Source organism: Vitis riparia, chromosome 11, assembly GCF_004353265.1.
Source record: "Vitis riparia cultivar Riparia Gloire de Montpellier isolate 1030 chromosome 11, EGFV_Vit.rip_1.0, whole genome shotgun sequence".
Classification (NCBI taxonomy): Eukaryota; Viridiplantae; Streptophyta; class Magnoliopsida; order Vitales; family Vitaceae; genus Vitis; species Vitis riparia.
Window position 1 is genome coordinate 12,663,147 of NC_048441.1, and position 17,374 is coordinate 12,680,520.

The 17,374-nt window shown below is 40.3% G+C and overlaps 1 protein-coding gene across 2 annotated transcripts in view; it reads right to left on the reverse strand.

Moving 5' to 3' along the window:
* The window catches only part of LOC117925309 (dicer-like protein 4), an 82,679-nt gene that overhangs the window by 63,309 nt on the left and 1,996 nt on the right, over positions 1 to 17,374 (reverse strand). For both annotated transcript variants that reach the window (XM_034844298.1, XM_034844297.1), the window contains exons 3-5: positions 16,994 to 17,104; positions 14,678 to 14,818; positions 14,491 to 14,563 (exon numbers count right to left, since the gene is read on the reverse strand). In XM_034844298.1, the coding sequence (XP_034700189.1) occupies positions 14,491 to 14,563; positions 14,678 to 14,818; positions 16,994 to 17,104 (325 nt within the window). The remainder of the gene's footprint in view (positions 1 to 14,490; positions 14,564 to 14,677; positions 14,819 to 16,993; positions 17,105 to 17,374) is intronic.

Sequence of the window (17,374 nt, forward strand, 5' to 3'; positions counted from 1 at the left end):
CTTCTATCCAAGTAGACTACAACCAAGTTACTCCTAACACTGTCGAAACCAAGATTTCTTAAAGAAAAATTTAAGAAAAACCCTTTGCATAAGCTGAAACCAGAAAATTCTGGAAACTAACTTAGTATATTTTTTCTAGAAAATTATCAAAAAGTCCTTACAATAAGTAGGTTCTTCTCTTTTATAATGATAACCCTCAACTACTTTCTTATGGTTTCCAAGACACAATTAATAGCCTTTATTTATTCATTCACCATAGTTCTAGTAAAAAAAAAAAACTTACCATTTGACTTCTAATGTAATAAGAAACTTTTCTCATGCAAACCTTTGATATTTTCAAATTTGTCAAAAATTGTCTATTAATGACAACATCAAAAAATCCTAGAAAACTTATGTAATGGTCTTCCAAGGACATCTATATGACCATCAAACCAAAATATTAGCGTCCCATCCATAAGGATGTGTCCTATGTAGGCCATAACTTTCCTTAGGGAACCTCCATAGCCACTTCCCTAACAGAGCTCAATTTCTCAAAGAAGTCTTCCCAATCTCCAAACTCCTTTGGCTTACACGCTATGTTTCAACTAGTAAGATGATCTTTCTTTCCCTCCCCACCCCTTGACCAGAGAAAGTCCCTTTACAATTTCTCAATCTTTAAGGCTACTGATGTAGGGATTTTGAAGAGAGATACTAGAGATGTGTGACAAACATGAGTGTATTTGGGTTATTCTTCCCTCCTCCAAAAGACAAAAAGGCTTTTTCCCACCCATCCAATCTCCTCAAAATTCTATCAACCATTGGATCCTAAAATCCCCTTGACTTTGGATTCCCTCCTAAAGGAAGACCCAAATAGGATAAGGGTCATTCTAAAACTTTACAGTCAAACATCAAGGCCTACCTAGATATCATATCCTGGCTCATGTTGATACCGGAGAGGGTGCTTTTCTCTAAGTTGATCTTAAGCCCTAATAATTGACCAAGAACCAAGAGGATTAATGTGGAAATCCGGTATTATTTGAACGGTGATTTGTAGGATATTAGGGAAAGATTGAGGCCCCAATTGTGGGTAATTTGTGTGATTTTAATTTTTCCATATTTGTATTTTTTCCTTTTTTGTTTGTTCTCTGTGTATTTGTTAAATAGGGATTTGTTTATGTAAAAAATACAATTTTGAATGAATGTTAGATAGATTCTCAGTTTCTACATGGTATCAGAGCAAGGTTTGTTCTAAAACCCTAATCAGTCCATGGCTGCCCAAAGAGGAAACAACCATGAGTCCAGTCAATCGGCAACCCATGAAAGAGTGTCGGAGATACACTCCTCAATGGGCCCCGTCGATGCATTCGACAACTCCCCACTCCATCTTAGCATTGAAAAATTGAACAGCAAGAATTACAGAGAGTGGGCACAAGCAATCAAGCTCGTTATTGACGGAAAGGGAAAGTTAGGGCTTCTTACCGGCGAGACTCGACGACCACCTCCGACTGATGTAGCGGCATCCCAGAAATGGCAGTTCGAAAACTCCTTTATCACCTCATGCTTGATTAACTCCATGAAGCTAATCATTGGCAAGACTTACATGTTCCTCCCGACGGCAAAGGATGTGTGGGATGCGATACGGGAAACGTATTCCGATGCCGAGAATGCTTCCCAAATCTTTGAAATCAAGATATGGCTCTGGCAGATGAAGCAAGGAGATCGAGAAGTCACAGAATACTACGCCGAGATGCTGGGTTTGTGGCAAGATCTTGATCTCAACTGCGAAGAGGAGTGGGAGTGCATGGGTGACAGTGTGCGCTTCAAGAAGAAGATGGAGAACGAGAGGGTCTTCGAGTTCCTAGTGGGGCTAAACCGTGAGCTTGACGACGTCAAGAGCAGGGTTCTTAGTCGCCGGCCATTGCCCTCCATCCGAGAGGTCTTCTCTGATGTGTGGCGAGAGGAAAGCAAAAAGAGAGTGATGTTGGATCTCTCATTTGGGCCTGAGGCTTCAGCCCTTTTAACCTATGGGCCTCATGCTGCTGCAGGTGGATGTGGGCCTCATGCTGGATCTAGTGGGCCTCATGCTATTGGATCTAGTGGGCCAAGCCCAAGACAATCCAAGAGGACTTATTGTGAGCATTGTAAGAAGTTGGGCCACACTAAAGACACTTGCTGGACTTTACATGGCAAGCCCACAGATTGGAAGCCCAGACAGCCCAATAAAGCCCATAGTCTTCAGGCCTCCACCAAAACCCAGGCAGACAAAACACCCACCAAAATTCGTCAATCAACTTCTAGTGTGGGGTTTAATTCCGACTAGCTTGCGAAATTATAAGCCTTTTTCTAATTTCCAAGCCTTTGGTATGTCTTCTATTACTTTGTCCTCTGGTACTTTGGCCTAAAAAGGTACCTTTCTGACAGCACTTAGCACCATGTCTCATATTACTCCCTGGATTATTGACTTTGGTGCATCTGATCGTATGACTGATGTTCATCGTTTATTTTCTACATACTCTTCCTGTGCCGATTATTTAAAAGTAAAAATTGCATATGGTACTTTATCCCCAGTTGCTGGCAAAGAGAGTATTTGTATTTCTGAGTCTATTACTCTCAACCCTGTCCCACATGTACCTAATTTATCTTGCAATTTGTTGTCTATTAGTTAGTTAACCAAAAAGTCTAATTGCTCAGCTAAATTCCTACCATCTCATTGTGTTTTTCAAGACCTATCATCAAGGAAGACGATTGGCAGTGCTAAGGAACGTGAGGGTCTATATTACTTCGACGAAACTGATGTGCATGGATAGTGTTCTCCTACTATTTGTAATTCTGCATCTCGTCCTAAGGATAGTGAACTTTTGTTATGGCACAAAAGGATGGGTCATCCTAGTTTTCAGTACTTAAAACATTTATTTCCTTCACTATGTTCAAGTAAAGTTTCATGGGATTTTCAGTGTGAAGTGTGTGAACTTGCCAAATACCACCGGGGCGTCTTTTCCTAAGTCTAAGTATAGACCATCCATACCATTTACTCTAATTCATAGTGATCTATGGGGACCCTCATGTACCCTTAATAGGACCCATAAAAAATGGTTTATTACTTTTATTGATGATCACACTTGCCTATGTTAGGTATATTTGTTGACTGATAAAACTGAGATTCGATCAGTCTTCATGAACTTTCACTTTATGATACAAACTCAGTTTCACACCAAAATTCAAATTCTTCGTATTGAAAATGGTACTGAGTATTTCAATCACTCATTGAGCACCTATCTAGAAAGAAAATGATATTATACATCAAAGCGTTGACACCCCTCAGCAAAATGAGGTTGTAGAATGGAAAAATAGACATATTCTTGAAGTTGCTCGTGCTTTTCTGTTTACCTCTCACATGCCCTCACAATTTTGGGGTGACTCCATTTTGACAGCCACATACCTTATTAACCGAATGCCTAGTCGGGTCCTATCTTTTGTCACACCCCTCCAGAAATTCCAAGAGTTTTTTCCTCACTCTAGACTCGATGCACATCTTCCACTTCGTGTCTTTGGGTCCACTGTGTTTGTCCACACTCACGAACCTAAGCAGAACAAATTTGATCCCAGGGCGCTTAAATGTGTCTTTCTTGGCTACTATTCCACACAAAAGGGCTACAAATGCTATGACCCAATTTCACAGAAGCTATATGTTAGCCTAGATGTCACATTTTTTGAGCATACTCCGTACTACTCGCTTCAGGGGGAGTCCATGAGTGAAACTAGACCACCTTAACCTTTGACTATCTCGATGTTGCTGTGTTCAAATCCACTCCGTGCCTTATATCTACCCTTTCGCCTAATACAGAAGGACACTTAAACTCAGAGGGAGATACGGAATTACAGACAAATAGGGAAACACTTGTCTACTCAAGGAAGCTAAAATCAAAGTTCAATGAGACACTCATCTCCGAAGCACTAAAAAAATCAGAACTTGTGATAATTCCAACTCCTCGGGAGTCTGGCTCCAATTCTGATCAGGTAACAGATGACTTACCCATTGCTCTTAGGAAACAACCTCGTTCATATACTCTCCATCCTATCTCGAAATTTGTGTCTTATAATGCTCTTTATGCAAAATGTCGTGTTTTTACAACTAACCTTGATAGAATCCAGATTCCTAAAAACATTCAAGAAGCCTTGGAGATTCCAGAATGGAAAGAGGTAGTGATGGAAGAAATAAGGGCATTGGAAAAAAATGGGACTTGGGAAGTGATGAATTTGCCAAAAGGGAAGAAACCAGTGGGCTGTAAACGGGTATTCACAGTGAAATATAAGGCGGATGGCACAGTAGAACGATACAAAGCCCGCCTAGTTGCAAAGGGGTTCACTCAGACCTATGGCATCGACTATACCGAGACATTTGCACCAGTGGCAAAGTTGAACACTACATGAGTTCTTTTATCCTTGGCAACAAATCTTGACTGGCCACTCCATCAGTTTGATATCAATAATGCCTTTCTGAATGATGAACTGGAAGAAGAAGTGTTTATGATGCTACCACCAGGGTTCTATAAGGAAGAAGAAGAAACCAGGGTATGCAAATTGAAGAAATCTCTTTATGGTCTCAAGCAATCACCCAGAGCATGGTTTGATAGATTTGCAAAGGTGATTAAGAACCAAGGATACCAACAAGGGCAGTCGGATCATACTATGTTCTTTAAACAATCCAACGATGGAAGGATGACCATTCTAATAGTGTATGTCGATGGCATCATTCTCATTGGAGATGACATTGGAGAAGTGGAAAGGTTGAAGAAGGTCTTAGCCATAGAATTTGAGGTAAAAGATCTGGGTCAAATGCGGTATTTCCTAGGAATGGAGGTCGCCAGATCAAGTAAGGGAATTAGTATTTCCCAAAGAAAGTATGTACTTGACTTGTTGACTGAGACTGGCATGCTGGGATGCAAGCCAAGCGATACCCCTATCAAGGCAAGAAACAGGACGGAAAGCGACGGAAAACCCGTGGATAGAGAGAAATATCAGCGACTAGTAGGTAGACTGATCTTCCTTTCTCACACTAGACTTGACATTGCTTTCGCTGTAAGCGTGGTTAGCCAGTACATGAATTCACCAAAGGAAAGTCATCTGAAAGCAATGTATAAGATCCTCAGATACCTAAAGAGTTCTCCAAAGAGAGGACTATTCTTTAAGAAGAGTGATAGTAAGAAGGTAGAAATCTATACAGATGCAGATTGGGCGGGATCAGCAGATGACAAAAGGTCTACTACAGGCTACTGTACCTATGTCTGGGGGAATTTAGTAACATGGAGAAGTAAGAAGCAGAGTGTAGTAGCCAAAAGTAATGCCGAAGCTGAATTCAGAGCAGTTGCACAAGTATGTGTGAAGGACTATGGTTGCCAAAACCGTTGGAAAAACTACGCATTACAATAGAGTTCCCCATTAAACTCTATTGTGACAACAAAACTGCCATTAGTATTTCTCATAATCCTGTTCAACACGACAAGACCAAACATATAGAAGTGGACAGACACTTTATAAAGGAAAAAATTAATAAGGGATTATTTGCATGACTTATATCCCTACAAGGGACAGGCATGATGAAGTGCAAAGTTGAAAAGTTTGAAGTGGAAAAAAAGTCTTTTCAGGTAAAGTTTGAAGGATCGAATGGTGGAACTTGGGTATCAGTAACAGAAAGGAGCCGTGGTTTTGTTGTATCAGTAGGATTTGAAAGGGAGGAGATGGATTGGTTAACGGAGCATTTGAAGAAAGCTGTGGAGTTGGAGAATACCAGGGGATTTACACGAAAGTTCAGGGGCGAGAATAAGATTCATTTGATGGAGATTTGCTTCAACAATAGAGGGCGATTCATGAAAATCACCGAGATTGCTACAAGAAGGAAACCTCTACTTCTTGTCATCCCCGAGGGTGTTAAAGGTAATGGATGGGAAGTCCTTAGGAGGGCGATTCTTTCAATGCAAGATTATTCTGATCAAGTCGGAGAAGAGTTGAAAAAGACGTTTGGCAATACTCAGATGAGTAAAAGCATATATAGAGGTGGTCGGTCATATGCAGAGGTGGTTGCAAAGGATGGAATTAGGAGTGGAGTTCCATTATCAGCTGGAAAATGGGCCAGAGCCGTAATATGTGAATGCAAAGAAAAAGTCCAAGACTGGACTCATGAAGGCAAGGCCATTGCGAGGATGATGGGTGTGAAAGGAATGGTGTCTATAAATCCCATTTCCGCCTTCAAGGGGTGTTTCTTTGTGAGTACAACAGGAAGAGCAAAATGGTTCCAGGAGCAGGAGAGACTTTTAGTGAAAGGAAGGCCTGTTCTCCTAAGAAGATGGTCGCCAAGAGAAAATATGATTATTCCTAGAAAATTCAGAAGGGGCTGGTTAGAGTTGAAAGGCCTTCATTTTCATTTGTGGGAGGAAGACCAGCTGAAATTCATCTTGAAGAAGTGGGGGAGGGTGACGGAGGTAGCTAGGGAAACCGTGAAGCTGTTGGACTTGACGAAGGTGAAGCTGTGGGTGGAGATGCATCCTAATGTTGTGCTTCCAGCGTTGCTTGAGATGGAAGACGGGGCCTGGAAACATACATGGCAGTTTCAGTCATCGGAGAAGAGGGTGAAGATGACACTGTCACGTCCGAGACATCCCACTGCAGGTACGAGTGGTTGAAAGAGGGGGGTTGCGTCTCTCAGACGACAAAATTTGCAGAGGGGCTACGAGGTAGTATCAGGGGTAATGAGTGCTACAGTAGGGAGCTTCTTCCCCGGGCACGCTATCGGTGCTCAAGTACAAGCATGGCGGCCAAAAGGGAGAAAGGATGGGAAGGGAGCAGATTGGGCTTAGTAGAAGAGAACTTTCTTGGGCCCATAGTGCCTAGACTTCAACTAAAGCCATCCAGTAAGGGCCCAAAGAGGGAGAAGGAGTCGTGGGCTGCAAGCTGGCCCAGACGCCCCTCAAGCCCATGACGCAGCGGCATCACCTTCTTCTCTCCAGCGAGTGGGCTCCTCTGCAAAAGCGACCACGCAGCCTTGTTCAGGCGATAAGAGGGCTGGCGTCAGGTAATACATGGAGAGGATGGTCGGGCCGATGAGTTACAAGCCCAGACTTTATCCAACCCTAGCCCACCTTTAGAGACAGAAGATGATAGTTACGGGCGTCGGACTGTGGGCTATAAGTCAATAGGCCCGTCGGGGTTGGGCCAATTTCTAGGAGGATCGAAGTCCTCTGGCATGAAAGGTAGGTCTCGAGAGGAAGAAAGCGCAGCGAGAAAGGGGAAAGCTCAATGGTTCAGATGGAAGACTTCACGCAAGGGGAAAAGACGATGGATTCAAGGAAGATGTGGTCCAAACTCTTCCTTCCAAGCGCGGCTCGCCGTCATGGACATCGGAGTAGCAGCGAGCCTCTTCCCCTACGGAGCGCAGCGCCTCTTAGCGAAGTCCGCAATCTGGAAGTGGATGGCGGGATGGGATCTCAACAGATACGAGGTATCAGAGAGAGTCCCATCTTCCGTTGTCTTCTGCCAAGGAAATGCAACAGTTGGTCGAAGGAAGAGATCTCGACGTCAAGTGGAGAGATGGACCCGCGAAAATCCCAACTCGAAGACGACAAAGGAGGATTTACGGGCCGAGCAGGGTACGATCCTTGTGGTTCTTCAGTCACGGAGTCACCTTCTATTCCAAGAACCAGAGGTAAAGAAATCATTTTGGGAGGAAATTGTGAAATTCCGGGAGTGGAAAACTTGGAGGAAAGTCAGCCTTTTTCTTCTCAACCACCCGAGCCATATTCCTCTCCTTTCTGTAATCTGGAAAAGAATCTACCGAGTCCCTCCGGTCCTCATCTCCCAAATTCAGAATTTCTTTCCCAGTCTCCTTCAGTAAATCAAGGTAAATTTAAAATTTTTCCTGAAATAAGCGATGTTGGCCCCTTAAATTTTGTTGGGATCCCTGTCCATTTTGAGGAGGAGAATCAGAGAGCTGTTTCTAACCAGATGTCCGAGAGATCTACCCCTGGGAAGTCTTCTAACCTGATGTCAGGCAGTCCGGGGGTTAATGTGGCATCCCCACCGGAAGACTTTCTTATCGATGGCCTGTCCCCTAGGAAAATGGCTAAAGTGCGAGAGGTTCTATGCTCTCTAGACATTAAGGTGTACTTTAGGAGGAAGAATAGAGGCCCATAGGCGTTTGAATCCAGGTGGATTTGGTTTGGAGGGTTAGGGCCTGAGTGTTTTTCCATGAAAATTATCAATTGGAATGTTAGGGGTTTGGGTTCAAGTAATAAGCGTAGGGTGATTAAAGATTTCCTTAGGTCAGAGAATCCGGATGTTGTGATGATTCAGGAAACAAAAAAGGAGAAGTGTGACAGAAGGCTAGTGGGCAGTGTCTGGACGGTCAGAAATAAGGATTGGGTTATTCTCCCGGCATGTGGGGCTTCAGGAGGGATTTTGTTCATTTGGGACTCAAAAAAGTTGTGCAAGGAGGAGGTGGTATTAGGCTCTTTCTCGATATCGGTCAAGTTCGCCTTGGAGGGCTGTGGATCTCTTTGGATTTCTGCAGTTTATGGTCCAAATAGTCCTCACTTAGGAAGGATTTTTGGGTGGAACTTTATGACATTTATGGTCTAACTTTTCCGTTGTGGTGTGTGGGCGGTGATTTTAATGTCATAAGGAGAAGTTCAGAAAAATTGGGGGGCTCTAGGCTAACTTCAAGCATGAGGGACTTTGATAGTTTTATTAGAGAATGTGAAATGTTTGATCCACCTCTTCGGAACGCATCATTCACTTGGTCAAATATGCAAGAGTCTCCCGTGTGTAAGAGATTAGACCGTTTTCTTTACTCAAATGAGTGGGGGCAGCTCTTTCCCCAAGGCATTCAAGAAACCCTTATCAGAAGGACCTCGGATCATTGGCCAATTGCTTTGGATACCAACCCGTTCATGTGGGGCCCAACACCTTTTAGATTTGAGAACATGTGGCTGCAACATCCTAGTTTCAAGGAGAACTTTAGAATTTGGTGGAGGGGTTTTCAAGGAAACGGATGGGAAGGCCACAAGTTCATGAGGAGATTACAATTTGTTAAAGCCAAATTGAAGGAATGGAATAAGGTTTCTTTTGGAGAGCTTAATGAAAAGAAAAAAAGTATCCTCAAGGATTTAGCTAACTTTGACGCCATTGAGCAGGATGGGGGTCTCACCTCTGAATTGTTGAATCAAAGAGCCTTAAGAAAAGGGGAGCTAGAGGAATTAATTTTGAGGGAGGAAACCCATTGGAGACAAAAAGCTAGGGTGAAATGGGTTAAGGAAGGGGATTGCAACTCTAAGTTTTTTCATAAAGTGGCTAATGGCAGGCGAAATAGGAAATATATCAAGACTTTGGAAAATGAAAGAGACTTAGTGTTGAATAATGCCGAGAGAATCACAGAGGAGATCTTACTTTACTTTGAAAAACTCTACGCGAGTCCTATAGGAGAGTCTTGGAGTATTGAAGGATTAGATTAGTCCCCTATTTCGGAAGAGAGCGCGATAAGTTTGGATGCCCCTTTCATTGAAGAAGAGATTTCTAAGGCCATTTTTCAGATGGATAGGGACAAGGCTCCGGGGCCTGATGGCTTTACTATTGCAGTATTCCAAGACTGTTGGGATGTGATTAAGGAGGATTTAGTGAGAGTGTTTGCAGAATTTCATAGGAGCGGAGTTATCAATCAAAACACTAATGCCTCTTTCATTGTTCTTCTGCCCAAAAAGAGTACGATAAAGAAAATCTCAGATTTTAGACCCATTAGTTTGATCACTAGTCTCTATAAGATAATAGCCAAAGTGCTCTCAGGGCGGCTAAGAGGGGTTTTACATGAAACCATCCATTCTACTCAAGGCGCTTTTGTTCAAGGGAGACAAATAATGGATGCGGTTCTCATAGCAAATGAGATAGTAGATGAGAGAAGACGATCAGGGGAGGAAGGTGTCGTCTTTAAAATTGACTTTGAAAAGGCTTACGATCACGTAAGGTGGGATTTTTTAGATCAAGTGTTGGAGAAGAAGGGGTTCAGTCCTAAATGGAGAAAATGGATGAGTGGATGTTTGTCCTCGGTATCTTATGCAGTATTGGTGAATGGTAGCGCTAAAGGTTGGGTTAAGGCATCGAGAGGATTAAGACAAGGTAACCCTTTATCCCCCTTTTTGTTTAATTTAGTAGCAGATGCATTGAGTAGGATGCTTTTGAGAGCAGAGGAGAGAAATATGTTGGAGGGTTTCAGGGTGGGTAGAAACAGAACTAGGGTATCTCATTTGCAATTTGCCGATGACACCATCTTCTTTTCTAACACTAGGGAGGAAGACTTGCAGACTCTCAAGAGTCTTTTGTTAGCATTTGGGCATATTTCTGGGCTTAAGGTCAATTTAGACAAGAGTAATATTTATGGTATCAATTTGGATCAAGCTCATATTTCAAGATTGGCTGAGACACTTGAATGCAAGGCTTCAGGCTGGCCTATACTCTATCTAGGTCTTCCTTTAGGTGGGAACCCCAGGGCAGGGGGATTTTGGAATCCTATGATTGAGAGAATTTCAAGAAGATTAGATGGATGGCAAAAGGCATACCTATCCTTCGGAGGGAGGATAACTCTCATCCAATCTTGCCTTACCCATATGCCCTGTTACTTTCTTTCTTTATTTAAGTTACCCGCTTCAGTCGCTGCAAAAATCGAGAGGTTGCAGAGGGATTTTTTATGGTCAGGGATTGGGGAAGACAAAAGGGATCATTTAGTCAGGTGGGATGTCGTGTGTAAACCGAAGGAAATAGGGGGTTTGGGTTTTGGGAATATTTCTCTGAGGAATCTCGCTCTTTTAGGGAAATGGCTGTGGAGGTACCCTAGAGAGGGTTCAGCTCTATGGCATCAGGTTATACTAAGCATTTATGGTTCACACTCCAATGGTTGGGATGCTAACACATTAGTCAGATGGTCACATCACTGTCCTTGGAAGGCTATTACTCAAGTCTTTCAGGAGTTTTCCTCATTTACTCGGTTTGTGGTAGGAAATGGGGAAAGAATTCGGTTCTGGGAAGATTTGTGGTGGGGGGACCAACCTTTGGGTTCCCAATATCCAAGTCTATTTAGAGTAGTCTTGGATAAAAACATACATATTTCTTCAGTTCTCGGTCCTACTCGTCCTTTCTCTTGGAATTTAAATTTCCGTCGTAACCTGTCAGATTCTGAGATAGAGGACTTAGAAGGCCTCATGCGATCTCTCGATGGATTGCATTTATCTCCTTCGGTTCCAGATGCCAGATTTTGGCCCTTATCTTCTTCAGGGCTTTTTTCAGTTAAATCTTTCTTTCTAGCTTTATCCCAATTTTCTGGATCTCCTCAGGTTTTTCCTTCTAAGTTCGTTTGGAATTCTCAAGTTCCTTTCAAAGTGCAGTCCTTCATCTGGTTAGTGGCACACAAGAAGGTGAATACTAATGACATGCTACAAGTGAGAAGACCCTACAAAGCCCTTAGTCCGGATATTTGTATTCTGTGCTGAAGCATGAGGAATCAGCTGATCATATTTTTCTTCATTGCTCCTTGACGATTGGGTTGTGGCACAGGTTATTTCAGTTAGCTAAGATGGATTGGGTCCCCCCGAGGAGCATCCTTGACATAATGTACATCAAATTTAATGGATTTGGTTCGTCTAAGAGGGGGATAGCCTTGTGGCAAGCTGCAAACATCGCTCTTATTCGGATTGTGTGGTGGGAAAGAAATGCGAGGATTTTTTAGGATAAAGCAAGGAATTCAGAGTATCTTTGGGACTCTATTGTTTTCCTTGCTTCTCTTTGGGCTTATTGTTCCAAGGTTTTTAAGGGGACCCCCTTAATGTGATACAACTTGATTGGATAGCAGTGTGTACTCCTTAAGGAGTGGTCTTTTTAGAGTGTTTGCTTGTTTTTCAGTGTATTTTTCGATAGTTTAGCTTTCTTTGGCAGGAGGATTCCTCATCCTTCTTTTGTACTTATTTTTATCTATCAATAAATCTTTGTGTCGTTTCCAATAAAAAAAAATATCCCTACAAGGGACCAATTGGCCGATATTTTCACCAAAGGGTTACATAAATCAAACTTTGAAGATTTTATTTGCAAGTTGGACATGATTCATATCTATGATCCAACTTGAGGGGGAGTGTAGAAATCCGGTATAATTTGAATGGTGATCTGTAGGATATTAGGGAAAGATTGAGGCCCCAATTGTGGGTAATTTGTGTGATTTTAATTTTTCCATATTTGTATTTTTTTCCTTTTTTGTTTGCTCTCTGTGTATTTGTTAAATAGAGATCTATTTATGTAAAAAATACAATTTTGAATGAATTTTAGAAAAATTCTCAGTTTCTACAATTAACTTGAAGTTTTCCAAGTTTTCTAGAGAGGCTTTAGAAAATAAAATGGTGTCATTTGCGAATTGTAAAAGAGACACTCTTGTCCTATCTCTGCCCACTATGAACCCATTTGTTAAACCACTCTCCTTTACTATAATCATCATCATCCGCCACAATGGTGAAAAGGAAAGGAGAAAGAGGGTTTCCTTGTCTCAAACCTCCATTTGGCCGATGTATTCACCAAGGGGTTACCAAACTCTACATTTCATCAATTCCTAGGCAAGCTTAAAATGCAAAATATCTTTGCATATCTGCTTGAGGGGAATGTAGGAATATTTGACAATATTATGACTTAATTCTCCTTCCTCAAATAGATTGTATGACTGTGTAAGTTAATGTAAAGCTGTTAAGAGTTATTTGTGTAATTCCCAGAAATCTGGTGTGATTAGAATACGTAGTTGTATTACTATTTTTAGGCCTTAGAAGTCTACCATGTGATGTATCATGTATTATAAACTTGTGTAACTATTTAGAGAAAAATATGAGAGAAAAAAAGGTTTTCCATCTCAGTCTTAAGAAATAAATATATTTTCTTAATTCTGAAATCTAACTTATTCAAACATAAGAATTAGAATCATTAAATCCCATCACATTCACTTCTAGCATTCATTTCCCTAGGAATACAATTCCTATTCCACCTATTCTGCAAACCAAACAGGACCTTAGATATAAATTGAAATCCACCACTTTCTTAACAATTCAACCTAATATGACATCCAATTCCAAGTTATTCAACCTCATTCATTCTCCATTGTCCACAATTGTACAAGGGCTTTAAATCAACATTATGATCATCTTCCCCACAACATTAATCAACACCCCTAACAATCCTTATTACCACTCCTCCTCCCCCCCCCCCCCCCCCCCCCCCCCCCCCCCCCCCCCCTCCAACCAAACTGGTAAACCCATATCAAATAAAAACTGAGGCTACTTCCAACTTCCATCAAATCTACTACCACTACTCCCAAAAAAGTTATAAATACACAACCTAAACTACGCTAAAAGGGGCAGACCAGATGCAAAGATAGACACCCAAACCGACCGATTCTTTGTCTCTAGAAGTGCCTAAGCCCACAACTCCCTAGTACTGCCACTTAGCCTCCCTCACTGGCTCCACCTGTCATAGACCAATCCTTACCTCAATGGGATTCATGCTAATTTGTTGTCCAACTCAATTCCCACCACTAACCTTCAATCATGCACCTCACTTAGACTTTCATTCGTTTTCACCCCACCTTGGATTCACCACAGGAACCCCAGAACCAGATAGCTCTCATAGCCAAAGCACTATGGGGTCTGTAAGAGTAAGTGCAATGGATGACCTAATAGGAAGAAGAAATCAAGCATAGTCCACACCAACTATCTACTTTTTTTTTTTTGGATCAGATCCACACCAACCAAAATCAAACTATAATTTTATGGAATTAAAAAAAATTTCAGTCCACCTCAAGTCTCTCTTCAAAGTTATAGCCCTACTACAAACTTCCCACATACCTTACCGATCTCTTTAAAAAGGCCGCAACACTTGAGATGAATGGGCACCTCAAAACCCTACCCATATTCCATTCTGGAACCTGTCTATTTTACAATTCATTTTCTCTTTAAAATACAAAATGCCTTTTATCGAAGGTGTACTGAAGCCCACTTCACTGCCCCTATTACATAACAAAGCTTGATCTATATCAACCTCCACAAATATACCAGATGAGCTGCAAATGGAACAGCTGTAGAATGTATACCTTCTAATAATTAACTTAATAATCATAAAAAGAATGCACAGTTTCAAGGGCACTCCTCTTAGTGTTGTTATTCAGCTCCATTGGAACTTGGAGTGTAAACAGAGGTTTTAATACAACAAATCTTGGAGCAAAGCTTCAGCCTCCTTTTGTAGATGCATTAATTTCTCAAGAGAACAGAGCCTCTTTTCTTTTGTGTAGCTGTGTGTGGTATATAGAAGGCATTTATACATCAGATCCATTGATTAGAGTTTGCATATTTGGGAAGGATTTCCCATCCTTCTCATGTATTTCTAACTTTGTAGTTAGTATTAATGAATTTTTGCTTTGGATCGAAAAAAAATGGACAGTTGTATTACCTTTCCCTACAACTGGAGATGCAGTCATGCCAAATATGCGGGGTAGTCTTGTGGAGCTGGTTTTGTAGAAGACCTGTATAATTGTCAAGATAATATATGTTCCAATAAATTATACTACGCCAACAGGAAAGGAGGTTATAGAAAAAAAGAATTGTATGATTATTAAAATATTGAAGTAGCTCTTTACTTTCATGATTTCCGCATAAGGATGATTACTTTGAACTTGTGCATGATGACACTCATCAAATATCAACAGGGCAATTAGCTCCATTCTGATAAAGCAGTGGTATAAACCACGTAGTAAGATTTGAGGGGTCATAACAAAAACCTGCAATTCAGATTCACCATAACTAGAAAATATAAATCCAAGGATCTCTTAGTAGTCATGAGAACTGCAATTTTTTATTGGGAGAAAGAAATATGGTTCTTCAAAATGACTGACAGTAATAACTCAATGGCAGCCCTACAAAGAAATTAGAAAGAAAAAATAATGCAGAAAAAGGTATGAAAAATTCCACCAGAGATTAGCTAACTTCAAGTAATATTTCTGAAGACTTATTTACAAGAGAGACTGGCAAACTTTATCAGATGATATGCAAGAGAATATTTCTATGAAAATGGTAAAAACAAATAAAGTGAAGAATGACGGAGAATTTTCTTGAAAAAAGTAGAAGGCCAAATATCATTCAGATAATTGCTTTTTACAAATTAAATATACAGTATTAACTGAAGGAGCATAGCATCCAGCTTCTTGTACAAGCTAAAAGCAAAATTTTCAACTTCCTAGGTGACAGGAGGATCCCTATTTTCCAATGGCATGAAGATCCTTACATTCTTATTTTCCTTGTAGGTCAGTGCAGTAATTTTGCTAATCTGGATTTCTGGGGCATCCAATATTTTTCATCCTCCAGATGCAATTTTCTCATTTCCATTTCAATCCATCTTCCATTATCATGCAACTCCTCATACAAGCCTTCTTCAAACTCCATACGCAACAGCTATTCAAGCACTCCAGCAACCTTGGATATCACCCATAGAACTTGGTCCACCTTGTGTAACCTTTACCTTTTAACAACAATGTTCCCAACCTACAAACCCTCCTCTTGCACCTTGATTTTAAAGGATTTTGAATGCACCAAGAGTAGATCTTTCAAATCCATCAATCCTTCTCTCTTTTTGTTTTTCCTCTTAACCCAATTTGTACCGTAGGTTTGTTGTTGCTATTAGAGGTGTGTGAGTATTAGGTAATCCAAGGGACATGATAATCAGTGCATTGTTTAGAAACCATATGATAGGATAATTAGATTCCGAAGCTAAATAAAGGTAGTTGGGCAATTGAAGGAGGGATCCTAACTTTGTAGAGAGGATTAACCAAAGCAACCTTTTTTAGAGTAAGTAGTCTCTAGCTGAACAAGGGTTAAACTGTTGTTCTCTCTTGGTACCATTGAGCGAGTGGAAGTTTTAATGTCACGTGTTAGTGCAATCAAAATAAAATAAAAATCATTTACATACAAAGGTAAACAAAGTTTTAATGTGGTTCAACTAACTATGCCTACATTCAAGGTTGAGGAAGAATAAATTCACTATACGAAGAGACATTATAGAGGAAAGAGAAAATAAATACAATTCTTGAACCCTGAAAAGTCTCAGGTTTCCTCACTCCTAGTCTCCACACCATAAACCTTGAAACAAACTCCACCTCAAGCCATGCCCCATTGGATGTCTCTCACTCTTCCACACATCTTCATTACTTCATATAGTTTTTACAAGCAATCTCAATATCATAATTTTTCCCCCTCATATCCTAAAATGTTTATAAAGATATTTCTAATATTTTTTTTTATTCCATAGAAAACATATTTTCACAAAGAAATACTAATATAGTCTATATAATATTATTTACCAAAAGACTATGTACTAAATGGAAATTTGAGAAACTTACAATGTCCTAAAATAAGATGGTTTTTGCATATAAACTCTTGGATTTGTAGGATAGTTGACCATTAAAAAGGTCTAAGGGTACTCTGCCTATTGAAACTTAGAATGGCCAACTAAATAGCACATCAATTAGCTAAGCAATGAGTTGCTCTATCAAAGGTGTTTGTTGGGGATTCTCTACAACAATTTTCCTTAGTTGTTTTAGAGCCTTTGAAAGGGTCTTTATATATTTCTTATCAATTTTTTTTAGGTGGTTGTTTATGCTTTGGCAGTAGTAGTAACCTCTTTCTTCTTATGGTTTGATTAAAAAGATATTCATCCTTCCTTGTATTAGTTTTTCTTCCTTGATAGAATGTTTTGTAACCTATCTAAAAAACAATGGTCTTCTGCATTAAATTGGTGTTACAATATCAAAGAACAACAATATGTAAAGGATTGAATACCTATAACAATAGCCTCACCTTCAACCAAGAATGAAGAACAATTGAAACAAGAATAAAGACCGCTAGATCCAACAAAATATGGAAAACTATGAACCTTCAAATGAATCAACTAGCATTACTACCTCATATTGTTCAAACTCTTTCTCCCAATCATGGTGAGTCCTCAAGCGCCTAGAATTCCCACAATAGGTTCCAACTTTGAAATCAATAGATTCTTCGATAACTCTAGCTTGCTACAAAATAATTACAACCATAAGTGATAAAAAGACATATACAAGATATTTAATTGTAACATCACAAGTAAACATAAATGCCAAATATAGCTTAAATAAAAAATTAAATCTTGTAAAAAATTGTGATCATCTTGCATAAGGTATATCCCTCACAATTACTGAACATAGAAGAATTAGATATCCCAAGCAAAAGCAAAAACAAAACACAATTTAAAAGAGAAACAAAAATATAAGACAGAAACTCTATGCCTCAAAACAAGCAGGGGGGTT